The 15,240-nt window shown below is 38.4% G+C and overlaps 1 protein-coding gene across 2 annotated transcripts in view; it reads right to left on the bottom strand.

The window, feature by feature from the left end:
* The window catches only part of phactr1 (phosphatase and actin regulator 1), a 44,223-nt gene that overhangs the window by 2,246 nt on the left and 26,737 nt on the right, over window positions 1-15,240 (bottom strand). The window contains exons 5-12 of one of the 2 annotated variants that reach the window (XM_061683308.1): window positions 14,506-14,709; window positions 14,160-14,427; window positions 10,280-10,476; window positions 8,307-8,463; window positions 7,828-7,883; window positions 7,683-7,744; window positions 3,227-3,367; window positions 3,060-3,136 (exon numbers count right to left, since the gene is read on the bottom strand). In XM_061683308.1, coding sequence (XP_061539292.1) covers window positions 3,060-3,136; window positions 3,227-3,367; window positions 7,683-7,744; window positions 7,828-7,883; window positions 8,307-8,463; window positions 10,280-10,476; window positions 14,160-14,427; window positions 14,506-14,709 — 1,162 coding nt within the window. Of the gene's footprint in view, window positions 1-3,059; window positions 3,137-3,226; window positions 3,368-7,682; window positions 7,745-7,827; window positions 7,884-8,306; window positions 8,464-10,279; window positions 10,477-14,159; window positions 14,710-15,240 lie in introns of both variants that reach the window. The other variant, XM_061683307.1, reaches the window with a different exon arrangement.

The raw sequence follows: 15,240 nt of genomic DNA on the forward strand, positions 1-15,240 counted from the left end.
CAACAATACAAAAACAAAAGAAAAACATAAAACGACGACATTGACCCGCCATGGCCTTTGTTGTATGAAATGGTTATACAGACCTTTTCTTAAAAAAAAAAAAGAAAATAGAATATCATGTAAAGGTTTATTTTTATGATTCAAAAAGTTAAACTTTCATAGGTTATAGATTCAGGGCCCACAATTTAAACAATTTCAAGTATGTATTTGTTTATTTTTACATAATTTGGGCTTCCAGCTCATAAAACCCACAAAACCGGGAATTAAAAAAAATTAGAATACTGTGAAGAAATCACCATTTATGTCTCAGTTTTTGTAGAAAAGAGAAATAAATTAGGGTCACATTAAATCAATCAAAATATGGTACTTTCAAAACAATATGTTCATCTTGAATATCCCTTTGCTTTAATCACTGCCTCGATGCACCGTGGCGTTGAGGCGATCAGCATTGCCTGGGAGTTATGGAAGCCCAGATTTCCTTGATGCTTGCTGTCAGTTGTTCTTTGTTTTTGTGTTCGGTGCTCCTCATTTTCTTCTTGATAATACCCCATAGATTCTCAATGGAGTTTAGATCCGGCAAGTTGGCTGGCCAGTCAAGCCCTGTGATGGCATGGGCATCAAACCAGGTTTAGGTGCTTCTGGTGGTATGGTTAGGGGCCAGGTCCTGCTGGAAGATGAAATCTGCATCTCCTTACAGATCCTCAGCAGAAGGAATCATGACGTCCTCTAAAATATTTTGGTAGACTGTTGCACTTACTTAGATTTAAGAAAGCAGAGTTTACCAACACCTGCACTGGACATTACACCCCAAATCATGACTGACTGTGGATATTTCACACAGGACCTTAAGCAGCTTGGGTTCTGTTCTTCACCCATCTTCCTCCAAACCCCTGGACCTTGATTCCCGAATGAAAAGCACAATTTACATTCATCGGAAAAGAGGAACTCGGACCACTGGCCAACAGTCCAGTCCTTCTTCTCCTTGGCCCAGTTGAGACGCTTCCTATGTTGGCTCAAGCTCAGACGTGGCTTGACCCGAGGAACCCGACAGTTGTAACCGATCTCCCAGATGCGTCTGAATGTGGTGGTTTTTGAAGCTGTGACTCTCGCCTCATTCCAGTCTTTCTGGATCTCTGCTAGATTCTTGAATCTTCTCTGTTTGATAATCTGTTGAAGCCCACGGTAATCTCTTTTGCTGTTGCATCTTCTCCTGCCACATTTTGTCCTTCCACTAGACTTTCCATTGATATGCTTGGAAACCACTCTGTGACCCCCCCAGCCTCCTTAGTTATGAACGTTTGTGGCTTACCCATCCTATGGAGGGTATCAATGATGGTCTTCCTAATAAACTTTTCCTTGATATTCAAATTTTAATTTTTTTTTTGAAAGGGTCTGTAGATGAAAGCAAATAGAAATAATTTTGGTAATCCTAATTGACATCAAACAGGCAAGGTTTAGTCTGATTTCAATGTCAGACAGTGAGGATAAAAAATGCAAATGTCTTTATATAGTGTATGTAACATCTGGTTTCAACCCTGTGGATAAAAAGTGTGTAAGTGATTGAAGACAGCCCCCTTATTATATCAGGTGACTATCTGTTTCACGACACTGTGAGGAGCCACAGCAGTAACACATGAATAACAGCCTGTAGCAAAATAATTTAAATAAGTTCATTAAATGATTATTTTATTTTTTAGGAAAAAATTTAGCCTGGGGCCAAACTTCGTTGCAGACCCCTGCAATAGTCCATTAAATAGGAGAAACAAAGGCTGAGGGCGGCAAGTCGCCTGCCTTTTGAAACTGCCGTGTGGAGGAGTTAGTCCATGCCAACTAAATGTGTACAAGCTGTCTGTTATGTTTACTTTCATGTTGTCACTGCCTATTCTTTATTGGCATGTACAGACCCTTTCCAAAAACAGAGACGTAAATGGTGTTTTTTTTCCCACGGTATTCAAATTTTTGGAATTCCTGATATCGTGGGTTTTATGAGCGGGAAGCCCAAATTATGTAAAAATAAACAAATACTTGAAATGTTTTAAATTCTGGGCCCTGAATCTATATTCTATACAGGTTTAACATTTTGAATGGAATTATGGAAATAAATAAACTTTTCCATGATATTAACATTTTTTGGAAAGGGTCTGTAGTGCATCCATCCATTTTTACATACCGCTTATCCTCACTAGGGTCGCGGGCATGCTGGAGCCTATCCCAGCTGACTCTGGGCGAGAGGCGGTATATACCCTGAACTGGTCGCCAGCCAATCACAGTGGCATGTATTTGATTACCCAATTTTGGCCAAGTGCATGAGAAGTGCATGTCTTTGACCTTGAAGTCATTGCTCAAGTCAAGTACAAAACAGAATTATATTTACTTAAACGTCCAACAAGCCAAGGTCTTTGGGTGATACAAATGTGTCCTACTACACTAATACAACTAATACAACTAGTAATCTGGCGATAAATCTCTCTTGTCTTACTTCTGAATATTAAAACAAAAATATACTACTCTATATGGACAAGTTTTATTCCACACATGTTAATTTATTAACCCGACAGAGGCTGGACTAGACAAATTAATTATTTTTGGACACTTCTACTGTATGATTACATCTTTGTGGGAATGGGAAGCCCTTGGGAAAGGCTTCGATTTGTCCTACGCTGAGCAAACAGGGTTTGTGACCTAGGCACTCACCCAACATCAATGAACTAACTTTACAAAAAAGTAATGTCATCTTCTCTTCAATAGTCATGCACGCTTAATACTCATATTTTCTCCAGGTGCAAATGGATGTGGCAGACAAAATGTCAGTCGAATCCTTCAGATGTTTTCTCTAAAAAGGTGCCAACATTCCTACCAGTTCCGTGTCAGATTTGATAACAATTTCTAAAAATAAACCATCTGATGTTTTTAGTACCTCAATCTACAAAATAGTGCTGATAACCTCCTACCATTCACCTACTTGCATGTTTCATATTTGATGAGACTGTCGGCTAACTTCAGCCTTGTTTTTGTATGAAAAAGGCAAAGAGAGAGTGAGGTGGCCTTTTTTATTTTACCTGGTCAGGTGACGACTCGACTCGTGCACATCCATTTCTGTGCTTTTAAACTCATTCAGCTCTTTTCTTATTGCAGCCTGAACGACATTCAAAAGACAGATGAATAAACTGTAGTTATTGAGTGATTAATCCAGACTGAATTGGAGTAGTTTTAATTTTGCAGGAACCTTATCAGCAGCTGTTAGTCTTGTCCAGGGCTTATCTGCTCTCCTGTCATAGTCCTGAGCCTCGGCAACTTCCACGTAGTCACTAAAACGAATGAGGATCTTTGCTTCTCTCAGCTCTTCCACCGTGGGCCTCTGGCTGAGCTAGAGAAGGGAGGGAGGGCAAGTGTGAGCCACAAACAAACTAGCTCAACTGGATTTTTATTTTTAATTTTTTTAATTTTTTATTTTTTAAAAGAAGTCATTCAACAGTAGATGCAGTCGACCGTCCAAAGTTGAGCATCTTAGAAGTTACAGAATTTTGTGTTGATCCAAATTTTCTAGAAAAATACACCTCAAAAGTCAAAATAACTTTTAAATGATTTAAAGTCATCATGGGTTAAGCTTGGCATCTTGTTGAAATAATTTTTTTTTTCTTTTCATTTGTCGTCTTTGTGATTTTTATAATGCCGCCAAGAAGGGTAACAGACATTGCAAAGAGCAAAAGTGTGAAGATCCACATGGAAACAGAAATTTTACTTTCTGTGGCTACTAAAATAAATAATAAAATAAAAAGTTTAAAATCAAGGTATTTAAAAGTTTTACTTTATTTTAACGGCATGTAGTTTTTTTATACAGTGTTTAGTATCTTTTTACTTATATGGCGGTTGATAAAATTGTTCTAAAAACATGGCGTGTGCATTTTAGGTCTTATGATGGCAACATTTTAACCTGAAAGATATTAATTCACCTTACATTATTTCCTACGGTAAATTTGGTCAAATGTTTGGGGGAGCGGAGACATCTTTACAAGACAGAGGGTTCTGTCTCAATAAGCAAGTTATTGGCTGCCAACATTTTTTACTGTGTACGTCGTCCAGTGGCACAAAAAGAAAACACTGGTCTTGTTGAGATTGCTGGAGGACAAAAGGCGCAGGAGTCTCCAGCTCTACCTAAATAATCGGAGGAACAAGAGATAAGATGACACGAGGTGCTTATGGACTCACCAGCGTTACCCAAACAATCAGAGGAACGAATGAGGCAGGACTTGTAATCTCCCACACCCCTCCTTTCCCCATTGGAACAAATCCCAATGCAACAATCCCTATCATCTAGCCTAATTGCTTTATCAGATGTGACGGACAAAATGAAGGCCATTGTCGATGTTGGAATCCAATGCACCCCATTCCAATATCTTCCTCCCATCCCCCCCTCGCCTGAAACCGACATCGACTAAAATACGAAGGGCCCCTCCTCCCCCCATGAAGAATCTTATCTCCAAATCTGACTATGTGTGAGGTCACAGCTACAAATCAGATATAAACATTCTTCTCCAGAATAAGTGACACTCCTATGAAGATCAGGCATCTTTCATCAGTTGGTCAAAGAAATATGGCAGAAAGTAGAGCTGCAAGCATTGTGAGGATAAAATGTGAACCTAACGAACCGTTGTCTCCAGGGAAAGGTGTCAAGGGAAAGGTATCTCTAGGGAAAGGTGTCAATTCTGGTCTTGTTAGATCTCAGTGCTTTACGGTAGATCATAATATACTGCTGAACAGGTTGGAAATGTGGGTAGGACTAAATGGAACAGTCCTTAAATGGTTCAGGTCCTACATGGAGGAAAGGTTATTTTGTAACCATGGAAGTGTTCAATCTCATCGAATGGCAATGACCTATGGGGTCCCTCAAGTGTGAGTTCTTGGACCCCTCCTTTTCAGCCTGTATATGCTACCCTTGGGTCAAATTCTTCAGAACTTTAATTTTGACTATCATAGCTATGCAGATGACGCACAGTTATATCTAGCAGTGTCTCCAGATGACTACAATTCAATTGAGGTGTTGTGTCACTGTCTAAAACAGATATCTGGATGAGCCAAATTTTTCTTCAATTAAACCACAGCAAAACTGAGATAATTGTTTTTGGCAATAAAGAAAAGAGTTAGTTAGTAAATACCTGGAGTCACTCTCTCTAAAAACCAACGACCGAGTCCAAAACCTTGGTATTCTGATAGATTCCGACCTGACTTTCAACAGTCATATCAAATTAATTACTAAAACTGCCTTCTACCATCTGAAGAACATATCCAAAGTGAAGGCTTGCATGTGTCAAGCAGACCAGGAGAAGCTCATTCATGCTTTTATCTCAAGTAGACTTGACTATTTTAATGGTCTACTGACTGGACTCCCTAAAAAGATTCAGAATGTTGCAGCTCGGGTTCTGACCAGAAATTCTAAAGTCGTTACACTGCCTTCCAGTCAGCTTTAGAATACATTTTAAAGTTCTGCTACTGGTCTATAAATCACTAAACTGTTTAGGTCCTCAATTACATGAACAAAAAGCTAATGGCATATAAACCCAGTAGGGCTCTGAGATCGACAGAGTCAGGTCAAATAGTGGAGCACAGAGTCCAAAGCAAACATGGTGAAGCAGCATTTAGCTATTATGCTGCACACAAATTGAGTAAGTTGCCAACAGAAGTGTGCATGTTTTAAATTCCAGGTTAAAAACTCTTCTTTTTTTCCCATGCTTTTTCGAGCATTTCCACTTTTAAATTATATTTCTTGCACTGTACGCTGTTTTACTTGTATATTTTCCCCTCTTTGTTTTAAATGTTATAAGCTGTTTTTTCTTTTTTATTATTTTAATCATGTAAAGCACATTGAGTTAGTTACCTTGTGTATGAAATGCGCTATATAAATAAATTTGCTTTGCTCAAGAACTCTCTGCTATACTGGGCACATTTGACCTCTATCAACATATAGAGAGTCTAACCGACATTCAAGGTCACATCTTAGACCTGATCATCTCTAAGGATTTTGGAATTGTATCAGTTGACATTGATATTGGCTATTTCTGACCATTTTTGTGTGTTCTTTGAATTACAGATTTTCGGAAAAGTCCAGACAACCTTTATGTGTATTAAGGTACATAAATGAGAGCACCACCACTATGTTTATGAACAATACTCACACTCTGTTTACTGTGGTTGACAAACTCACTAATCCCCCTAATCAGATAGCGCCAAAACTCCTCACAGCCGATAAATGCAATGACTTGGCTTGTTATACAAAAATGTAAAAATGCAATCCATCAGGTTAAATATCAGCACAAATCAGCAAATGATAAAATGATACTACATCTGAAGCCACCCAGGAGAAACGCTATTAGCATATCAGAATTTGATACAGTTGACCAAAAAACTGTAGAGAAAACGGTGCAGCAGCTGAAACCATCAAGGAGCTGTCTTGACTCAACACTATCTGACTTTTTCAAAACTATTGCTAGCTGATTTGCAGCAAGTAATTTATTGCTCACTTCAGTTCAGCGAGTTTCCTAAAGCTCTTAAAGTAGCTGCCATTAAACCTATTCTAAAAAATCGAACACTGGACGCTTCCATGTGAGTAAGCTATAGACCCATCTCAAACCTCCCCTTCATAGCCGAGATTGTCGAGAAGTTATTTTTAATCAGCTCAGGAATTTCTTGAAGTGAAATGGACTTTTTGACAAATTTCAATCAGGTTTCCGAACTCTTATCAAAGTGCTAAATGGTATAAGGTTGAATACCTGATTTGGGAAAGCTGTCAATTCTGGTCTTGTTCAGCCTGTATATTCTACCCTTGGGTCAAACTTGTGAGTTTTTCGTTTGTTCCTATTGTATTGCTTCTGGAAAAAAAGTTATGATTAAAAAGTCCGTTCTATTTTGCAATAAACTTAATTATTTCCCATGTTTTAAATATTTAATAATAATAAAAATGAAACATCACAATAACACTTTCACGTCATGAACATTAGTTGATATTTAGCAAATTATGCATCTTTTAATTTTTTAAGAGTATCAGGTGATATTGCCTCCCCCCCGTTATTACTTGGTATCGGATTAATACCAAAATGTGCAGTAACGCACACCACAACTGCACACAAATGGAAGATGTTGTCAACAGAAGTGATGTCAGCCTCAAGTGTGCTCTTAAGTCCAGGATAAGTCCAGGTTTTTTTCTCATGCTTTTTAGAGTGTTTCCACTTTTAAATGGTCTTTCTTGCATTGTACGATGTTTTTATTTTATTTGTATTGTTCTCTTTATTCTAAATGTTTTTAAATGCTTTTAATCATGTGAAGCACATTGACTTACCTTGTGTATGAAATGCGCTGTATAAATAAATTACATTTGCTTTGCTCATAGGGTGATTTCCACACCTACTACCATGGTGAAGGAATTATACTTTTAAACTAAAAACTAAACTCATCCTCATTTGGTTTGTTTCATTCACTTGCTGTCATTAGTAAGACATTCATATTGACTTAAGCCAAAAGAGATCTCGATTTTGTATTTTTGTTCTGAGAAAATGGCTCAGTTACAATACCTCAAATCATAGCTTTACAAAGCAGTGCCATTTGAATAGTGATAGTACACATAAACATAGTGACTGTTTATCTTTCCGTTTGAATTAAAAGTACAGTGAGTTAAAAGTCAGTCTTACTTTTTTGGATAAATGTCTTTTGATCTCCCTCTTCTCCTCCTGCTCCTCCAGATCGTTTCGAGCTTAAGGACAAAAGAAAGACTGATTTCATAGGTGCGTTTTTTTGTCTTTTGTCTTCTATTTTTAGCATAAAAAAATAACTTACGTTTCAGGATATTCCTCTGTTCCAGTTCCTCAGCGGTTGGGCGTTGACTCAACCGTCTGGGGGGGAGAAAGGATTCATATACAGAGGGAAAAATAATGTTTATGGTCAGCAATACAGTATTCCAATATTGACGTTATTGACCACAATGCAGGTCACCTACACCAGTTTAGCTTAGTGTTTTAAAATAAATGTATATTTAAAAATTCTGCTGGGAACAATTTAATTACATAGTGTATGGGTTCAAATTACATAGTACTGCAATATGTAAACTAGATTACAAATGGGAGGTGCTCCTATACATTATGGTGCAAGTCTTAAGATGTCATTAATTGTATTTCTTTGCACCGCTTTCATGACCATAAACAATTAGTTTCTGTCAGATTGCTTCTCAGGCTACATTGTGCTGTACTGCATATATTTAGATATTTCCATTATCCAATTTATTTATAGAGGGTGTTGACTCCTGATAGTATCCCCACCGTGTGAGTTTGGTTGCTGTTTGCTGTCGGGACTCGAGTCTCTCCTGGTTGGACTGCAGTGGCAGAATGTTCTTCTCCTCCAGCTCCCTCTTCGATGGACGGTTACTGATTTTAATGGCTAAAGAGTCCTTCCGTAAAACCTTCATGGCGAGTGTGCCTATAATGACAATATAATTAATCAATTATCACATCAACGTTCATATATCACATGCTGACCTATCACAAGGTGTGTGACTAGTCTTTATACAGTGAGTGAAATAAGTATTTAACACGTCACCATTTTCCTCACTAAATATACTTCCAAAAGTGCTATTGACCTGAATATTTCACCAGACGTTGGGTACAACCCAAGTAATCCATACATACAAAGAAAGTAGAACAAATAACATCAGAAATTAAGTTGTGTGTAAAAATGTTAAATGACACAGGGAAAAAGTATTGAACACGGAAACTGGTATATATTTAATACTTTGTACAAAGGCCTTTGTTTGTAATGACAGCTTCAAGGCGCCTCCAGTATGAAGAAACTAGTCGCATGCAATTTTTCCATCTTTTTTTACATTGAAATTTATGGAATTCAATTTCTCAATTTATTCTAAAATAAAAGCACAGAACTATTCAAGTTACAAAAGAAATCACGGAATCAACTTACAAACAAAAATGCATTTTAAAACTTGGACTCATTTAAGTAGCCACTTGGGCGGCTATAACAGCTGAACACATTTGTGGCATTATCTTTAAAATGGAAATCAAATATTCGTCAGAAACTTCTTCCCAACTCTGTGGCTATTCATTGGACTTGAACTATTTGACTTTAAATGAAAAAAAAAAATGTTTTTAAATGTAAAAAAAAAAAAAAAAAAAACCAAGATGGGGTGTGCAGAATGGCTTGTTCTAAAACGTTTGACCGGTAGCACAACTGGTCAGAAGTTTTAAAACATGCTTTTTTTTTTTTTTTTTTTTCAACCTCTGGGCATACATCACTTATCTTAGTTTCTTTTCAAGCTACTCATTGGACTTCGACTACTTGACTCTGAATTGTTTAAAAAATAAAATAATTTTATTTATTTATTTATTTATTTATTTTTTAAAACAGCACATCCACATTGAGCAGTCGCCCACTAGGAGTAATTAACAGGAGAAAGACGTGGAACACCACGCTAATTGCTTGGCTATCTTGACATGAAGTTGCAAAACACCAAAATAAGTGATTGGGTGATACAGTACACTTGTCACATACTGCAGGTCTGGCTGGAACCGTGTTATACTGTAGCATAGTGTAACCAACTTTGAAGAGCAAAATATCAGGCAAACTAATAAGTGTCTAGAAAGAAAATAATGTAACACACCATAATGTTAGATAGCCACTCAAGGACCAGCACCAGAAATGAATTAGTACATCACTGGTAGTCCGCTACGTCACTTTAGAAAATGGGCCTATAAATTTAGAAGTGTATTAACAATAGCTATTTATAAGTTAACCTTTGATAGCCCCACATTGGGGAAATTAGCATTGTTTTCTTTAACAATAGAGGACACAGGAAATACAAAAAGAGCATGCAAGAGAAGACTTGGCTGCAAATGCGTCCACCATTAAAAGGTTAAAATAAATATTGAAGCCATAATTTTCTTAACGATTATGATAATAGAGTGTTGATTATGTTATGCAATTGAACAGTATGCGGAATTATATTTATCCTATTACATAATATACTGCAATAACTTCCCCGTGGTAATGTTCTTGACCTAATTTTAAAATATGGAAATTCAGACAAATTTTTCTTGATGTGAATTTCTATAGGCTGGCAGCTCTGCAGTCATAGCCATGAATAAAATTTTACTCATAATTGGCAGAGTAATTTGTTTTGGTTTTCGGCCTTGGGTCTTCATTTTCGGCTTCCTTTTTTGGTTGAGAATTTTCATTTTGGTGCGTTACTAGTGGACACCTAACAACCCATAGAAAAAACACCTACTTGTAAACAATTCTTCATCATCATCATCTTCCTCCTCCTCGTCCACTTCTTCCTCTTCCTCCACGAATTCCTCCTCGTCTTCATCTTCATTATCATCGCCATACATAACAGGTAGATCCTCGTAGTCAGCCTCGTTCGGGAGATTTTCTTTGTCGTCACATTCCATCATCACCGTGGGAACAGCGCGCATCATAGAACTAAAGTTGGTGGGAAGGGGCAAAAGTCAGGAGTGCTTTCTTATGGCTGCATTAAGTTGTGAGATAACAGTAAACCTTATGTAAGCATTTAATGCAGTGTTGGTTTTATGACTCATTGGTCTCAAAATGTCAATATAGTGATAAAAGATCACTATTATTGAGAAACAATTAATTTCCACATACATACATAAAAAAAAAAAAGAACTACCTTCATAAATTCTCAGGGCATTAAAGCGATCGCAATTGTTCTGGTTGTCTTAGAAGATGTTTCGCCTCTCATCTTGTTCGACAACCAGAACAGTTTAGATTGATTAAATGCCCTGAGAATGAAATGACCTGGATGAATGCGAATATTCACAGGCATCTACCTTCATCAACTGCAACAGATGCCGAGGTCTGAGAATGCTACAACCATCCTCAGACAGGCAACTGGAATCATATTGATGGATTTGAAGTTGCAAGATTGATGAGAGAGGGTGTAACGTGTTTAGTTCCATTAATAAGAGGCAAGGCTGGATTTGAACCCGGGTCCTCAGAGCAGTGAGACACTGCACCGCGAATTGCTGCCAGTGGGCCTGGCAATGCCTTGCATGGCATCAGCCGCCCATTGGTGTATTAATGTATGCTTGAATGGGTGAATGTGAGGCTTTGTAAAGCGCTTGGAGCGCCACTATATACTGTTAAGTGCAGTCCATTTACCAGTACCATTCAGAGATAAATGTGCTGCTCAGTGTCAGAAAGCCTGGTCTCAGTCACAGGTCATGAGCTTTTAAGAGCATAATAATGACCCAAAACACACAGCTAAAAATACCCAAGAATGGCTAAGAGCAAAACATTGGACGATTCTGAAGCTGCCTTCTATGAGCCCTGATCTAAATCCTATTGAACATCTGTGGAAGGAGCTGAAACATGCCATCTGGAGGAAGCACCTGTCAAGCCTAAGACAAGTGAAGCAGTTTTCTCATGAAGAGTGGCCCAAAATACCTGCTGAGAAATGCAGAAGTCTCATTGAAAGTTACGAAAATCATTTGATTGCAGTGATAGCCTCAAACGGTTGTGCAAAAAAATATCAAGGGTACCATCATTTTGTCCAGGCCGAGTTAATGGGTTTGTTTTTTAAAATAATTCTGTTGAAGCACAATTCAAAAGCAATGTCTGAGGTTCATTGGTTAATTTTAAAAAGAAATTTAATTGGAGATGGAATAGCAGAAACCCCTTCTCTTCTGATAGCTGTACCCCAATGGTTTCTCAGCCCTTTATCTTTTGGAAGCCTACAGTGGGTACGGAAAGTATTGAGAACCCCTTAAATTTTTCACTCTTTGTTATATTGCCCCCATTTGCTAAAATCATTTTAGTTAATTTTTCCCCCTCATTAATGTACACACAGCACCTCATATTGACAGAAAAAATGACTTAAATATACGAGTGTCCCAGCAAAGGGTCTGAATACTTATGGCTGTGTGATATTTCTGTTTTTCTTTTTCTTTTTTAATAAATCTGCAAACATTTCAACAATTCCGTTTTTTTTTTTCTTACAATATGGGGTGGTATGTGTACATTAATGAGGGGGAAAAAAATGAAAAAATATTTTAACAAATGGCTGCAATATAACAGAGTTAAAGTGAAAAATCTAAGGAGGGTCTGAATAATTTCCGTACCCACTGTGTATAGTATGAGAAACGTTAACTAAGCAACTGACAATTTTGCACTTTTATTATAGCAACAGCTTGATAAAAACAAGTTCCAAGCAGTTAAAAACATCTCTGTTGCTGACCAGCTCTAGTAGGAAGCCGCCGTGTTTTCAAGTGCGTAAATGATAACGTCAAGACAGGGCATGTGAGGACAGAGCGCAGCCCAACATAATTCCAATTCACGGTTTACATGACGAAAATGTACTTTTGATTGGTTTGGCAAAAGGAATATTCCACCCCTGTGAAACAGAATGAAATTCTGTTGCTTATTCCCATTGTGGTGTTTATACATTGGATAAATTTAAATTGTTCACTCTTTGTTATATTGCAGCCATTTGCTAAAATCATTTAAGTTCATTTTTCCTCAATGTACACACAGCAGCCCATATTGACAGAAAAAAACGGAATTGTTGAAGTTTTTGCGGATTTATTAAAGAAAAACTGAAATATCACACAGCCATAAGTATTCAGACCCTTTTCTGTGACACTCATCTATTTAACTCTGGTGCTGTCCAATTCTTCTGATCATCCTTTATTGGAGTCCAGCTGTGTTTGATTATACTGATTGGACTTGATTAGGAAAGCCACACACCTGTCTATATAAGACCTTGCAGCTAACAGTGCATGTCAGAGAAAATGAGAATCATGAGGTCAAAGGAAGTGCTTGAAGAGCTCAGAGACAGAATTGTGGCAAGGCACAGATCTGAGTACTAAAGGTTACTAAAAAAATGTCTGCTGCAGTTAAGGTTCCTAAGAGCAAAGTGGCCTCCATAATCCTTAAATGGAAGATGTTTGGGATGACCAGAATCCTTCCTCGACCTGGCCGTCCGGCCAAATTGAGTAATTGGGGAGAAGAGCCTTGGTGAGAGAGGTAAAGAAGAACCCAAAGATCACTGTGGCTGAGCTCCAGAGATGCAGTCGGGAGATGGGAGAAAGTTCTAGAAAGTCAACCATCACTGCAGCCCTCCACCAGTCGGGGCTTTATGGCAGAGTGGCCCGACGGAAGCCACTCCTCAGTGCAAGAAACATGAAAGCCTGCATGGAGTTTGCTAAAACACACCAGAAGGACTTTAATATGGTGAGAAATAAGATTCTCTGGTCTGATGAGACAGAATTTTTGGGCTTAATTCTAAGCGGTATGTGTGGAGAAAACCATGCTCTGCTCATCACCTGTCCAATACAGTCCCAACAGTGAAGCATGGTTGTGGCAGCATCATGCTGTGGGGGTGTTTTTCACCAGCAGGGACAGGATGGCTGGTTGCAATCGAAGGAAAGATGAATGTGGGAAAGTACAGGGATATTCTGGACCAAAAAGTTTTCCAGAGTGCTCAGAACCTCAGACTGGGCCCAAGGTTCAACAAGACAATGTACCTTAGCACACATCTAAAATAACAAAGGAGTGGCTTCAGAACCACTCCGTGACTGGTCTTGAATGGCCCAGCCAGAGCCCTGACTTAAACCCAATTGAGCATCTCTGGAGAGACCTGAAAATGGCTGTCTACCAACTTCACCATCCAACCTGACAGAACATGAGAGGATGGAGGAATGGCAGAGGATCCCCAAAATCCAGGTGTGTTGCATCATTCCCAAAAAGACTCATGGCTGTATTAGCTCAAAAGGGTGCTTCTACTAAATACTGAGGGTCTGAATACTTATTGCTGTGTGATATTTCAGGTTTCTTTTTTAATAAATCTGCAAAAAATTTCAACAATTCTGTTTTTTTCTGTCAATATGGGGTGCTGTGTGTCCATTAATGAGGAAAGAAATGAACTTAAATGATTTTAGCAAATGGCTGCAATATCACAAAGAGTGAAAATTTTAAAGTGGTCTGAATACTTGCCAAACCCACTTTATGGACCATCTTCATTCAGTTTGGGCTTCTAAACTGATTATAATCGGAATACAAGGTTCCATGTAAACCCAGCTCATAATAACTAAGCTGAATTGTCATCATGAATGAAAGCAGCATCTACAATCTCTTTGGATCCCCACCTCTCAAACCTTTGCATGGTCAGGGCGAGGGTCTTGTTGAGTTCCTCAATGATTCGGCTGGACGGGTGAAGAGGAACAGGAAGTGTTCCGTACTGCAGTGAGTGCCCGCCCACAGGAGCATGGCTGGGAGGTGCGGAGCACTTCTGGAAGGTGAGCAAAGGCGGAAAGGGTTCCATGCTCCCTGCAGGTACGGAGATCATGAGCTTCTTTGGAGGTAGAGGAGGCGATAACTTCACCGACATGCACGGCAACTTTACCGGGGTGCCGTCTGTAAATTGACAAAGGTAGTTACTAGCTTTTAAATGACTAAACTCAATTAGGAATATTATCACACGGACGAATGTACCTGTACTGTGATTTGGTATTCTGGTGAAGGGCTTGGGTGGTAGTGCAGGAGGTTGCTTGTGTAACGTAGGAGGTCTGTGCAGTGTAGATTCAGTATCATCCCCTGGATACACTGGAGGCTTTTTTGTGGGGGGAGTGTGGTTTAATTTTTGGGTGTGGTCCTGTTGACTTGTACTATCAGCAGCGATCTCAAACTCGAGTGAACCTGAGGATAAAGCAAGAGAATTAAAACGCTCTACTAGTTAGCACTGTTCCCTTTCAGTAACAGGGTCTTGGGTTTGAACTTGGACTCATAAGTACTTTTACCCCATTACTGTAAGTAGATTTATCTGTACTTGAATATTTGTTTTTCTGGCAACTTTTTACTTTCACTCCTTACTGTTTAAATACAGATTAATGTACTTTCTGCTCCTTACATTTTAAGAATGAGCTTGTTACTTTTAAAACGACACAAAAACTAGACAAAACTGAGTTTTGTTATTTAGCTTACGTACATTTATAAGATTACTGTTACCAGTATATTATTAAAGCGTGGGTATGCCACGTTAGCTTTTTTAGAAAGCTATCTTATTTAACCCTTTTAGCACCATAAATATAGATATATTTATTAGTTTCACAGCTTTCAGCGGCAGTTTGAATGATTAAAATTGCACGAAGTCACGAGGAGTTCCGGTAATTTGAAATACACATGCGCCGCGGTGTCACCGGTGATCCCCATCGTTTTACAAGGGTTAAA

The sequence above is a fragment of the Phycodurus eques genome, chromosome 8, assembly GCF_024500275.1.
Source record: "Phycodurus eques isolate BA_2022a chromosome 8, UOR_Pequ_1.1, whole genome shotgun sequence".
NCBI classification, from domain to species: Eukaryota; Metazoa; Chordata; class Actinopteri; order Syngnathiformes; family Syngnathidae; genus Phycodurus; species Phycodurus eques.